General features: G+C 38.1%; 1 protein-coding gene across 2 annotated transcripts; it reads right to left on the reverse strand.

Annotated features, from left to right (window-relative positions):
- Nucleotides 1–206: 206 nt before the first annotated feature.
- LOC122664734 (calcium-dependent protein kinase 26-like) lies at nt 207–4,931 on the reverse strand. Of its 2 annotated transcripts, none has more exons than XM_043860699.1 (4): nt 4,135–4,931; nt 3,740–4,036; nt 960–1,379; nt 207–872 (listed from the first exon to the last, which is right to left on the reverse strand). In XM_043860699.1, the coding sequence occupies exons 1-4, from the start codon at nt 4,721–4,723 to the stop codon at nt 604–606; spliced, it is 1,575 nt and encodes a 524-aa protein (XP_043716634.1). In that variant the 5' UTR covers nt 4,724–4,931; the 3' UTR covers nt 207–603. The 2 variants fall into 2 exon arrangements, with proteins under 2 accessions (XP_043716634.1, XP_043716633.1); XM_043860698.1 differs by having other exon boundaries at nt 207–875; nt 4,135–4,930.
- Between the last annotated feature and the right edge of the window lie 8,008 nt (nt 4,932–12,939).

The raw sequence follows: 12,939 nt of genomic DNA on the forward strand, positions 1-12,939 counted from the left end.
TTACACCATAAAGGAACGAGATTGGTCTTTGATCCGCCAAACATAACACATTTTTTCAAAATCGAAATCAAAGATACCCAATTACGATACGAATCCACCAATTCACCCAGTTCGAATCCGATTTTTTAAGCCATGGTTATGGAGGTTTTTGTGTCATTGACTGAAATTTTGAACCACCAGTGCTACAGAGTAATCGAATCCTGATAACAAAAGGGGATGGACATAAAGAGTTTTTTTTTTTTTGAGAGATCACCAGAAAATCTTCTACATATTAAACTGTTTGAACTTGGAACTCTCAAGACCCTTTAAATTGGTACACGTGGCACACCCCTGTTAGTGCCGAAGACATGCTGTTTCAGAGGGCGGGCAGCAACAGCTAACAATATCTATTCACATCAGAAAAGCAGAATAACTCATCATACAACCACAACCAAGCCTCGCTGAAACTCGAACTTGTGCCAGAGTTCAGCTTCTCCAACTCCTCTACAATACAACATGTTAGATCAAGCGTGAAATGGGTCATATCTCTGCACCTAGCCCCTTAAACTCAACCCCCCCTCCTCCCACCCCCTTTTTCTCTTTTACCATCCCATCACTCACAGATCAACAAACAAGAGAGGACGTAAGAGATGGTGCACTTGGAAGATGTGTGCATGATGCCCAGCGGATAACTGACTCAGTCACCATAAGATCAAGCTGTTCAAATTCCCCAAGGCCAATCGTGTGGTTCCTCTTACTGTGGATGCCCAACACCCTAGAGGCAGGTGTCCCTACTCCCCTTCGAACCTCAACAGCCTTGTGATCCTTCTCTCCCACCTCATGCCCCAATGACGTAGAAGAATCCAAGATGATGAGCTTCCCCAAGTTTGCCTCTGCACAACCCAACAGGACAATAGTTACTAACAGAGTTTCAGCAAACAAGCAATGATCAGATTAGGAGAAGGTGAAAATTTGAATACCTCTCTGAATTGCATCAATTCCGGAAACATTGGCTGTGAAACACACAGAGTTATTCCTTTGTTCTACTGCCGGGCTTGGGCTAAGAAAATCAAAGCTTGGCATGGACTGAACAGGGGAAGAGAATTCCATGACAGTCGATGCACAACAGCTCTGGAAAGAAAAACCACCAATTGCAGTGCAGGGTGTGGCGGGATCAAGCAAGAAAGAAGAGAACGATGATCTGCATGTGAATGCTGGTGAATTGCCTATTTGGGCATCTCCAGGCAGAGGTGAAGCAGAGCTAAAGCTGACATCTTGATTCCTTGCGACAAATGGAGTAGAGAATGAGCTGCCACCCAAGTCCAATTGCCTACAACTAAGGCCATCACTTTCATATGGTCCTTCAGCCACATGCCTACAATCTTTTATCCAGCCATGATCTGCAAAAGGTTAAAACCCAATACTTAAAAACAAAACCTGGAAACATGAAAGAATTGAAGAGCTGCAAAAACAAGGCTGAGTTTCAGCCTAACCAGAACCACACCCAGTATATCTTGAAAAAGTTGGATAATTCAAATTGAGAAACCTTTAGTGATGCTGAGGATCGATCAGAGCATCTGATTGGTCTGCAAATAATGGGCCTGATGATGCAATGAAAGAGGTCCCGATCTGACAGCTAGATGTAGGCCAGATCTGATCTCAGATCTAATAGTCAGAATTTAAGATGTTAACTACCAGACCTTGACAACTAATTACCAGAATTATACTCTATCTTTGAATTTTATAGGAATGGATTTAGTTTCTTGGTTATTATTGCCTTGTGTGGCTCTCTACCCCCTCCCCCCTCCCCCCTCCCCACTCCCCCCCGGGTATTACTCTCTCATCTTCTTCTTCTTCTTACTTGCTATTTATTCTCTCTTACTCGATATTCTCTTTCCTTCCTTCTCTCCTAAATTTCATAATAAGTTCTGCTGGTGCTCATTTGCTTTCTCTTCACTATAGGTGCACAATGTTAAAGACTGAAGCCTTCCCTAAGGTTGTGGAGGCAAGGCGTTCCTTCAGTGCCTTTGGCTGGATGGGGAAAGAATTTTTTCCCCCTTTTTTTGACAAGCAATGCAGAAAGATGGATATGGACTGTGGAGATTCTCCCAGCTCATCGGGTATGGATTCCTTTTTGCTTCATCTTCGACTTCAGTGGAAGCGTTGTCTGGCTAATAAGCTATAGGATTTGTGGTGGGTTTCCACTCCACTGTAGCTCATAGTTTGTATATTTGTGCTCCTTGTTTTGTGGAGGTCATCCTTCATGGGCTATATATACTATACATTCCATATTGTGATTACTTCTAATAAAAATTGTTATAAATCACCAACAAATTATGACAAAAGCTCAGCCAGCTATATTGTCACATTAACAGGACATCAATTTTCTGTGGTGCTGCTCCATCATTCATAAACGATGCAATAGTCAAGAAAACATTTAGTCCAAAATGAGGAATGGCTGAATGCACAGCATGCAGAAAGGATGCTGACGACTATTTATTCCATGATTCCCAAAGTGCATAAGAATAACCAGAACGAAGTGTGTTAATCACTTAATCTATTACTAGCCAAACCTAAAATGATTGATTGAGGATACAAATATACAGCCAGCAATTATCAAGTAATCGTAACAATCTTCAATGTTTTAAATGGTGGAAGGGGGAGGGCCATGATAAAATCAAGGACAAGGAAAAGAGCTAGGAGGTTAAATAAGAGCAAGAACAAGTTTAATTTTGCCACCTGAAATTCTGATATTTATGTTTAAATATCAGAAATTGCACATAACTGAAAGCAGCTTTATCACTGTTCAATTTGTTGAAACAAGATCTAGCTCTTTCCTACACTTTTTGTTTTAAACTTTGAACTTTCCCAATGCAAAGATTGGACAAACACGACAGTATCAGATCAAATCATCAAATTGTATTTTAGTTTAAAGAATCCTTCATGTGGAGGCCACCTAAGAACAGGTCCTGATGCTCTGAATGTGAGACACATGATTGAACAAAATTTGGGTCCCAAAACCTGCCATGAATAAGGTCCATGAGTCTCTCCTCAATAGGAATCTCATCAAAGAAGCCCATAATTTGGCAGCCTTAATGAACATCCAGCTGTCTATAATTATATCAGCAAATCTCTAGAAGATGAGATAATGAACTAAGCTAGCCCATGTAGACGTGTCTCAGACACCATCATGCACGGTAGGATTTTAGCTCAAGTCACATCCTCCCCCTAATAAAACCAGTGTTACTCATCCAACAAAGGAACCCCTTCGGGGGAAAAAAACGAAAAAATATTCACATCAACTAGTAATTAGAATGAAAGAAATTAAATCACAATCTTTTTATTCCATTAAATTTTTTTGGGCCCCTGCGGGGGAGGAGGATCTCATAAAGAGAAGAGGAGAAACTAAACCAATAATTAAATCTTGACATTGAACCCTAACCTAAGATTAGAGTTAAAGATCCAAAAGGATGTGCACTCACTGATCATGGCAGGAGAATGAATCAACAAAAAACTACATAGTGGTGAAGAAGAAATTTCCTTCAGACAATGAAGAGTATGAAAAGCAAGCTTTTATCATATGGTCATCATCCTTACAAACAACCAAAGAGGAGCCAACATACCATGACCCTTAAATCCAAAGTAAACAATCAGAACCTGGTACTCATAATATCTATGACTGCGAGATATATCCGACCTTAATAAACAATGCAATGATCATAAATAAGAAAATAAAATAACCAAAGAGGAGACAACATACCAAGAACCTGAGCTGCAGTGAGCCTTTTAGCGGGATCTGTACAGAGCATTCCACTGATCAAGTCCTTCGCAGATGCAGATATGCGATCCCAAGGATCTGATGGGAACCGTAAATCAGCTGCCCTAACAGCATCAAAGATCTTTGATTTGGTCTTTCCCCAAAAAGGTGGCATCCCACTAAGGAGGATGTAAAGAATAACCCCAGCACTCCAAACATCAGCTGCCTGGTTGTAGCCCCCAGTCAGCACTTCTGGTGCTATATAAAAAGGACTCCCAACCGTCCCATACAAACTCTGGCCTGTTGGAGGAGAGAATCCAAATAACTAAACACATAATGATAGAATGTTTCAAAAGGTTGAGGTAATGAAACAAACTGAAGGAAAATTAAGATAATACCTGGTTTGATATAGGTTGCAAGACCAAAATCTGCCAATTTAATTGGTGACGATGAGGCCTTTGTGGCTAACAGAATGTTTTCTGGCTTCAAATCTCTATGGACAACACCCATGTCATGACAATAAATAACCACTTGCATAAGATGACTGAAAAGAACACAAGCCTCAGACTCAGAGAATCTCCCATGCTTCTCCAACCGGTGAAACAGCTCCCCACCAGCACAAAGCTCCATCACCAAATGCACATAATCCTCCTCCTCATAAACTGCCTTAAGATCCACAACATTTGGATGCCCAGATAGCCTAGTCATTATTTCAATCTCAAACTTGACACTGCAGACATCATCCAGTGTGACCAGTCTTTCCTTAGCAATGGATTTGCACGCAAACACCTCTCCAGTGAATTTATCTGAGCACACACGGATGACACCAAACTGCCCCCAACCCAATTGCTCCCCCAAAACATATTGATCTTCTAATCTCAAGGTCTGGCTTGAATCTAAGATAGTCTGAGACAGGCTCGCAACTTTGTAACAGCTGAAAGGTTGTGCCTTTGTTGTATTGATGTTGTTGCTCTGGGCAACAGCCATAAGAAAATCACAGAACTCTCTCTCTTTCTCTGATAAATTTGCAGAGATATACCGCTTGGATCAAATTACAGTCTTCCTATTCTAAGAGCCCTTTCAAATTAAAAATTATAACGTTCGTCCAGACACCCCTCTTCACGTAACATGTCCACAGGGTTCAGGGAAACACCTCAGAGGTAGTAGTTGAAGCTTGATAACGAGGTCGATCCAGTGTATGCGAAAAGATGAGAATTTTAACAGAGATTTATAATTCTTCCCTGCTTGATCACCTGGTTTGCAATTTCATACAATACAACTCCAATTGTCAGGGAAAAAAAAATCCCTATCGTATATATTTTAGGCCCAAGTCAAAAAAATAAAAATAATTAGACAATTTTTAAGAAGCACTAAAGAAATTTCTCTTCCGGGCAAAGGGATTTTCATCCTCTTATCAACTTCCTTGAATTCTGCTTGAACAAAAATTTCAGCAGGCCTTGATAATGTAAATCTTCTAAAGTTTAAACAGGAGAAAAACATAAAGTTTACTGGAAAATGCCCTTAAACTCTAACAACAACAAAAAAGACACAAATTGTACTAAACGTCTCCAGGGATCCTCAAGCAGGTGATGGTCGGAAAGATAAAACCCTAGATCACTTTCAACCAACTGAAACAAACACTTGTCCGCCGGCAATCTTCTAGAAAACAAATTTTTTACAAAAATCTCAAGAAACCCACGATAAAACTGACACGCTAGTTTCAATTCTCTCAAAACAGATTTAAAAAACAACATCATAAAATAGATACTAAATCAAAAGCCCACAATTTGAATTGAGTTCATAAGATCAAACATCAACATGAGAGAGAGGGAGAGATAAAGAAATGTGTAAATAGAGACTGACCCGAACAAGCAGACACTCAAAGAAGAACGGAGGGGAGAAAGAGAGAACCACAGTAGAAAAACTCCGCTTGAGCTCCGCGTTTGCCCGACCGATCATCTATGGGTTCCTCCGTTCTACCACCGTTTCCCGGTGGGTTTGAAAGCACTTCTTTTGTTTTAAAAATGGTATTCTTCAAAATACAAATAAAAAATCTCTCACGGACGCGAAAACCGGGTTTAATTAAACTTTATATGAGGGGCTTCAGTGAAATTAACAAAAATTATTGAGTTCTTCTAGTAATTACTACTGAATCTTACTGGATCAGGAGTTTTTTCCGAATGTTTTATTTGTCTGTGAAAGTAGAATATTCTGGGCAAATTTTTATTTTTTTTCCAACGAAGTGACGTTGCTCAACGGGAAAAAAAAAAAAACGAAGGGAAGGACTAAATAGTAAAATTCGGAACCAAAAAGGACGTTTTTGAGATTGTGGGGCCAACAAAAGACTTTAATCAGTGTCACGGGCCTCACGGCTGCTTTTCTGGCCGTTGAAATAGTTACGATCAGATGAGTTTGATGGTTGACGCCAATGTAAAACACCCCCCCCCCCCCAACCCCATTGGATTGCTGGGTCCCATAACAAGCATTCGAATGAATCGTGAGTGGAATTTGTGTTTGTTGGCGTGAACTGTGGGCAGGTGACAGCTGTGAGTGACGTTAAGCTTAGCTGTACATGTATACTTGTATTTCGGATGATATTAGAATACTGTCCGGTGTTAAACGGACTAAAAGGGCCCAGCAAGAATTCTTTTTTCTCCTGTTTTTGTCAAGAGTGAGACCCATAAGATAGGAGTTGCCAACACGATTTTGGGATACTGATCGGCTGTATCTAGTAAGTTCGGATCATTTTACCTCCAAAAATATTAATACCAATGATTTTAGACCATTTAACTTTTTAATGATATAATCATATAACGAAAATCGGATGGAAAACGTTAAAACTGCATCGCATATAAAACGATTTATATTTTAAATGATTTTTAATCGATGCGATTTTAATTTCTATTTTGCAAAATGTGCATCGAATCAGAACTACACCATTTGACACTCTTATGTAAAATAGGTGAAGAGATGTTTCAATTTTAAAGTTGAAATTGATTTTACTTTTGCTCTTTAATGATTACATTGTTATTTTGATGAGTGAAGTGGTAATTTCAAGTTAAAATTAAAACACATCCTTCTTCTTCTTATGTTCTTAACACCACCATTGGCCTATTGCCACCATCATTATCGCCACCGCCATCACTACCACTCTGTTAGTGTCACCACCACCACCACCATTGCCTCCACTACCATCATCATCCTCTCCCAAGGAAATATAGAGAATTTATTCTCAAAATTTAAACTATCAAAATAATTTTTTATTCCTACATTTTTTCAAATTGATGCAATCAAAACAATTTCAATTCTTTACCAAAAATCTATTTTGTTGACTATTTAATGAAAATCTGAAATTGGAATAGAAATCATACCAAATCCTGGCCTTGTACATGCACCACTTTATTATTTACCAAAAAAAAGAGTGTGGTCCTATTGATGAGGACTCCTAAAAACCATGTTATGGACCCCTTGTGGGTCTATTGGCATTTTACATGACAGGTTACATTTTTCATGCCAAGTTAATAACGAAAAGTGAAACAATGCATTGAATGGGAAAAGAGATACGGAGACTCTATAAGAGCATGTACTTTTTTGTACCTTTTTCTTAAAGAAACTTAAAAATAAAAATAAGAATGCCTGTGTGCTTGTAGAGTTGTAGACGTGGGTTTTTGTTTTTTTTTTTTTTTTTTAAACCCACACTTACAAACTGAGGTAGATTATTTTAAAGTATCATTCTCGTTTTATAATTATAAATTCATATTTGTTCATTTTAATCAATGGATGAATAGAATAAGAGCGACCTAAGTATCTAAATCGATTGCATAGTATATTTTGTAATTTATCTCAAGTCTTAAATAATATATGGATTTTGTCTTATTTTTTGGTGAAAAAAAAAAGTTTTATATATTGAACATATATATGTATCTTCTATCTTGAACAGTCAGTGCTTCTGTCGTTCGATTGGTGCACGAGAATTGAATATTCCTATTGAATGACTGAAGTGTTGACTGTTTCAGATACATGATCATGTATAAAAACTGGCCTCAATTTTTCTAAGGGTTAATGTATTAACTTGGTTTCTACCAAAAAAATACTTGGTCTTATACATAAATTATATTTTTTAAGAATATGATACCCATTAGTAGTTCACTGGAATGTCCACTAAATTTTATCTCCTTTAGATAATGCTTTATGAAGCAAATTAATACCCATTTGCCAATGCTCCAACCTTGAGTATCCAATCATGATTCCAAAATCTCTACAGTGTACTGAATGTAGTGAATCACATGTGTAGACTTTGACTTTATAAACATTGGGTATATCTATTGAGTGTAGAATGTGAGACATTGTACACTCTAAAAGGAAGACATTTGCATACGAAGGATCACTCTGGTTGCAAAGGAAATAAAAGGAAGGAGGTCAAATTAAAACTAAAATGATAAATTTTGTTGTCATTATTTTATGATTATGTAATTAATTTCAAAATATTTTAAATATGATTATTAAATTTTACTATTTTTTGCAACTAATTTATTGGATTTAAGGATTAAAATACAGTTTCTATTAGAAAAAAAAAAATTTTGGTATATTATCCAATCCTCATTTTAGAAAAATAATAAAGTGAGGATTGGCTTCTGGTTTGAGGCAAAATGGAAAGGGTATCTAGAGGTTCGGGAATTTTTATCCGCTGTTGTACAGGCAGCACTGCTGTACGTATCGTGTGGTGTAGCAGCGGCCATGTGTGCATAGCGGGCCCCATTGTGTAGACAGGGCCATTGTTGCGCCGCATGATGCGTTCAGCAACGGCTACTGTACTGGAGCGGATAAGGGTATGTATGGTAACCTTCTAAAAAATGGATTCTGGTGTTTTTTTTTTATTCTGGGGGTAGAATTGAAACAGAATATGTATGGATTGTCCAGTTCATTTCTGTGATTTTTTGAAACGGACCAGGTGATAAAATAGATTATGGCAAGCTTTTGAGAAACACCATTTTGGTGTTTCTCACATTTTAGAATTGATTCTACCAAAAATCGGGGAAACCATGTGGACTTAAGTGAATCAGGGGCATTGATGGAATTTACCATCAAAACATGACAAGACTTGTTGTGGAGACGAACGTTTGACCTTTGCTGCTTCTTCTTCTTCCTTTACCCAAATATTCTCTGTAAAAAAACCCTAAACCTTTGTTTCTTCTTCTTCTTCCTTTACCTAAATCTTCTCTGGCTGACCTTTCATATTGTCTTCCTTCACTTCTTGCTTCTGCTCCACCCCTCTACCCATGGATCTTGGACCCATCAGCAGAGGAGTCACATGTGGCGCCGCCTACCTCCGGCAGCACTAATCTCCGCCTAGTGATAAACTGCATTCACTTGGTAAGCCTTTTCCACTTATAGTTGCACTATTTCATGAGGAACCCATGAAAAGAAATAGCAAATACAAAGCACAGTAAGGTTCTGTTTATTTCCAGGTAAAATTTACTTTAAAAAGCAAAATTTTCAGGTAGAATTTGAGGGAAAAGAAAAAGATTTTGCTTAATAATTTTCCTTTCAAATGCTTCCTATCTAGAAACTGACGGATCCTAAAGAAAAGAAAACCATTTTTTCCATTTAGCCTATAAGAATTGTTGCAGGTATATAAAGTAATGTAAAACCAAGGGCAGAAGTTTGTGTATATAGATAACATGTATGCTGGTCTCAGAGATGGTGCCTGAGTGCTTATTATGGAATGAGGAAGCCATCTTTATGCAAATCCAGAGGCGTAAGACGCTAGCCATGGGGAAATACGCCGCTGAAATCCATGACTCAACACGACACGCTAAAATATGCAGCTGTGTGGGTTTGGGATGAACGGGTTCGAATGGAAGAAGATAAAGAAGAGTCTGTTGAAGATGGGGAGCTCGTCGTCAACGTCAATGTCTTCAGCTTCGTCTGGTTGCAGTTCTTCTGTGATGGAGTGGGCTAGTACAGAGGTAGAATCAATTTTTTACCATACAACATTAGTTGATACAAAATTACTCAAAAAATCCAGAAACAAAAAAAATCGATTCTGACTTAGAATCAATTTTTTGAAAGAGAATGATTGCCATACATACCCTAAAGGTCCGAGGTTCGGGAGGTTTTCGTGTCTTCTTGGTCTTTCTCTTGTCTCGAATTTGCCTTATTTTAGGTTTGCCATAAACTCCGTTCGATTGGATCTAAATTGAAGCATTGAAGTAAGCAATTCAGATTTTCGAATTGCCCAGTTGGACATCTGGAAGGTCAAAGAGGCACTCAAATCCATTCAATGTAGCTCTAATGGAGCTGCTCTCCAAGACCTTGAAGCCCATAGACTTCGGTTGGAAGAGCCTCTCCACTAGGAGGAGGTCTATTGGGCCCGAAGAGAGAAAAAGTTGAGATTTGTTGCTTGAAATGATTAAAAGCGGGTAATTGTAACATTACTTGTTGTCACACAACTGCTGCTAATTGCTGATTTTGGGTTAGGTACACACATATTAGGGTTTTCTTATACACTTTTTCACCGTCAAGCCCAATTAATATCCCTAATTACCTCAGTCATATGCCATCCAAAATATTGTCTGCCCACAGTTCCCATCTCTATGTTGGCTTTGTGGCTGTCGAAATCAAATTTGCAGCTTTTCAAATTGGTGCTTTCAAGGCCGCTGGACTTGATGGGCAACCTGCTAAATTCTTTCAAATCCATTGGGATATTGTTGAAAATGATGTTGTGGTAGTGGTTCAACAATTCTTTGTTAATGATTTGGAGTTTAACAAAACTGCGATCATTCTTATCCCCAAACAAAACATCCCAAGACAATAGGGCACTTCCACCATTTTAGTTTTTGCACTGTTATCTATAAAACCATTATGAAATGTTTTTTCAATAGACTTAGACCGCTAATGAACTCAATTATTAGTCCACGTCAAAGTGTTTTTAATCTAATTGGGTCCATTTATGATAATATCCACGTTGCTCATGTATTTCTTCACTATTTGTGCTTCAGGAAAAGCAAATCGCGATTTATGGATCTACCTTATAAGGCCTATGACAAGATCGATCGACCTTTTCTTTAGCATTACTATTGTTCCTTCTCCCTTGGGATCTTAGTTTGATTTTTTGTTTGCCTGGTCTTCTTGGTAACATCATGGTGGACGTGGTGTGATTATTCGTAATGCATATTGATAGTTTTGTGTGGTTGTTTGTAGGCATGGTACAAACTTTAGTTCGTGGATTCAAATCCTGTACTTCCATCCTACTTCAACGAATTCTCATTGCACCACCTGTCTTTATGTCCATCCAACGACTGTACCTGAAAGTAGAGGATTTGAATCCTTAGTACGTCAGCTATGGAAGTTGATGCAATACGTGGGGGAATCCCGTTGGCTCAAAGCTTATACATTCGATATATGGTTATCTTCTCGGATTGTCAGGCGGTCATTGCTGCTCTCAACATAGCCCCCACTATAGATGATTGGGTCACCAAACTATTGGTTGATGATATTCATCTGCTAGCTACTCATTTTGCTTCTGTTTTGTTTCACTTTATTCCTCATTGCCTCAACTTAGAAGCTGACAATTGGGCTTTGAAGGCTTCATCTCACTGTTTAACTCGTGTTTGGTGGGTTTCTCCCCCACCTTTTATTCCTTTTTATGTACCTTCGTCTCAATGGAGCTTTTTCCATTTGGGCTTCTCTAGTTAGTAAAATTTTCTTATCAACCATGAGTTTTCTTCACTTACGGTGAAGTGAAAGAAAATTTATGGCTTTGATTTTTATACTTTTCAAGGCCCATGGGGAAATGTTGGTGGGTTCGTTGGTTCGGTAGGATAAACCTTCTCAGTGCTATTATTTATCAGAGAAAGAAAGAAAAAGGATAAAGTTTTCCTCCACCAATAGAGGACGGTTTATCCACCATCCTAGGGTTTTGGTATGTTTCAAAATACCCTTCTAATGTCCATTTCTGCCCGTTCCTCTGTAAATGGACCATTCACCGTGGGTGGAGGGAAACTCGATATAAAAGAAAAACTATCAAAAGAAGATGACCAAGTATTTCACTCAAAACTGGCTTTGTATGTCTTCAGATCTCATCATGTGATGTATACATGTCATCATACGTCAACAATTATAAATAACATAATGGGAAGGGGATCGTTGTCATTTTGTGTTTCCTGTGTTTGGGTGCGGGCTCCACACAGCCTAACAGTCTTCTTTCTCCTATAACATTAACACCCTATTGAGGTTTAAACCTTTTTCCATTATATTGTTAAAAAAATAAAAAACTTACCATGTATGGGTAGATTCCTGGTAGTATTTTTTTTTTTACAATCCCACAGATTGATGATCTACATCAATTGATCAATCAAATCTAACATTTTATTTCAGTATTTGGGCCCGATAACTTTGTTTGATTGCAAGGGAAACGAGGAGAGGGAAATATTTGTATTTCTTGTAAAATATTTTCACTTCAAAGGAAATATTTGTAATTCCCTTGCATTTCTTGTAAAATATAATTCATTTCCCTACAAAAATATTTGTATTTCTCTTGCAACCAAATGGAGTCGATATGATTTGGCTGGCTTGAAACCTTGATTGACCCACATATCTATATGGCTGTATTTGATCATTGCAACTAGGCAACAACTAAGGGCGCGTTTGGTAACGATTCCGTTCTGAGAACGGTGTTCTTCGATAAAATGATCTTTTTCTGTTTCTTCTTCGAAAGATCATTTTTGTCCTACTGTTAGGCGTTTGGTAAACCTGTTCTGAAACTATTCTCGAAATCATTCCTGAACCAAATGGTGTTTGGTAAAACATGGTCTGGGATAGAAATTTAAAACTATTGCCATTATTCTGATCTTAATCCTAATACCCTTGCTACCTGTAACCTTTAGAGAAAGGACATGATAAAAATAAATGTCAACCAGTCTCTTTTTCTTTTGAACAAAATACATGAGTATCCCCAACATAAAGAAACCGAGTAAGATTCCCCCTAGTAGTAATTCCACCATTCAACAGTTAAAAATCCTAAATTTTGGATGCACTTTAGTTTTCCATATTAGACGCTACACAACTCAAGCCAAGTCTTCCAAGAACAGATTTATTGTGCACAAAGCTCATGTAAACCCAAACCACTATAGCTTTTTGGTTTACACACACGTGACCAGGGAATTAGAGAAATCTTTTTGTAACCAGGAAATTTACCTCTC

Source organism: Telopea speciosissima, chromosome 6 (genome assembly GCF_018873765.1).
Source record: "Telopea speciosissima isolate NSW1024214 ecotype Mountain lineage chromosome 6, Tspe_v1, whole genome shotgun sequence".
NCBI lineage: Eukaryota > Viridiplantae > Streptophyta > Magnoliopsida > Proteales > Proteaceae > Telopea > Telopea speciosissima.

What these genes read in the sequence shown, in the direction of transcription:
- LOC122664734 (XM_043860698.1), bottom strand. Translation starts at nt 4,723, where the DNA reads ATGGCTGTTGCCCAGAGCAACAACATCAATACAACAAAGGCACAACCT. An exon ending in TGCAACCTATATCAAACCAG is followed by an intron (nt 4,037 to 4,134) that starts GTATTATCTTAA and finishes CTCCTCCAACAG; the next exon opens with GCCAGAGTTTGTATGGGACG. An exon ending in CACTGCAGCTCAGGTTCTTG is followed by an intron (nt 1,380 to 3,739) that starts GTATGTTGTCTC and finishes AACCTTTTGCAG; the next exon opens with ATCATGGCTGGATAAAAGAT.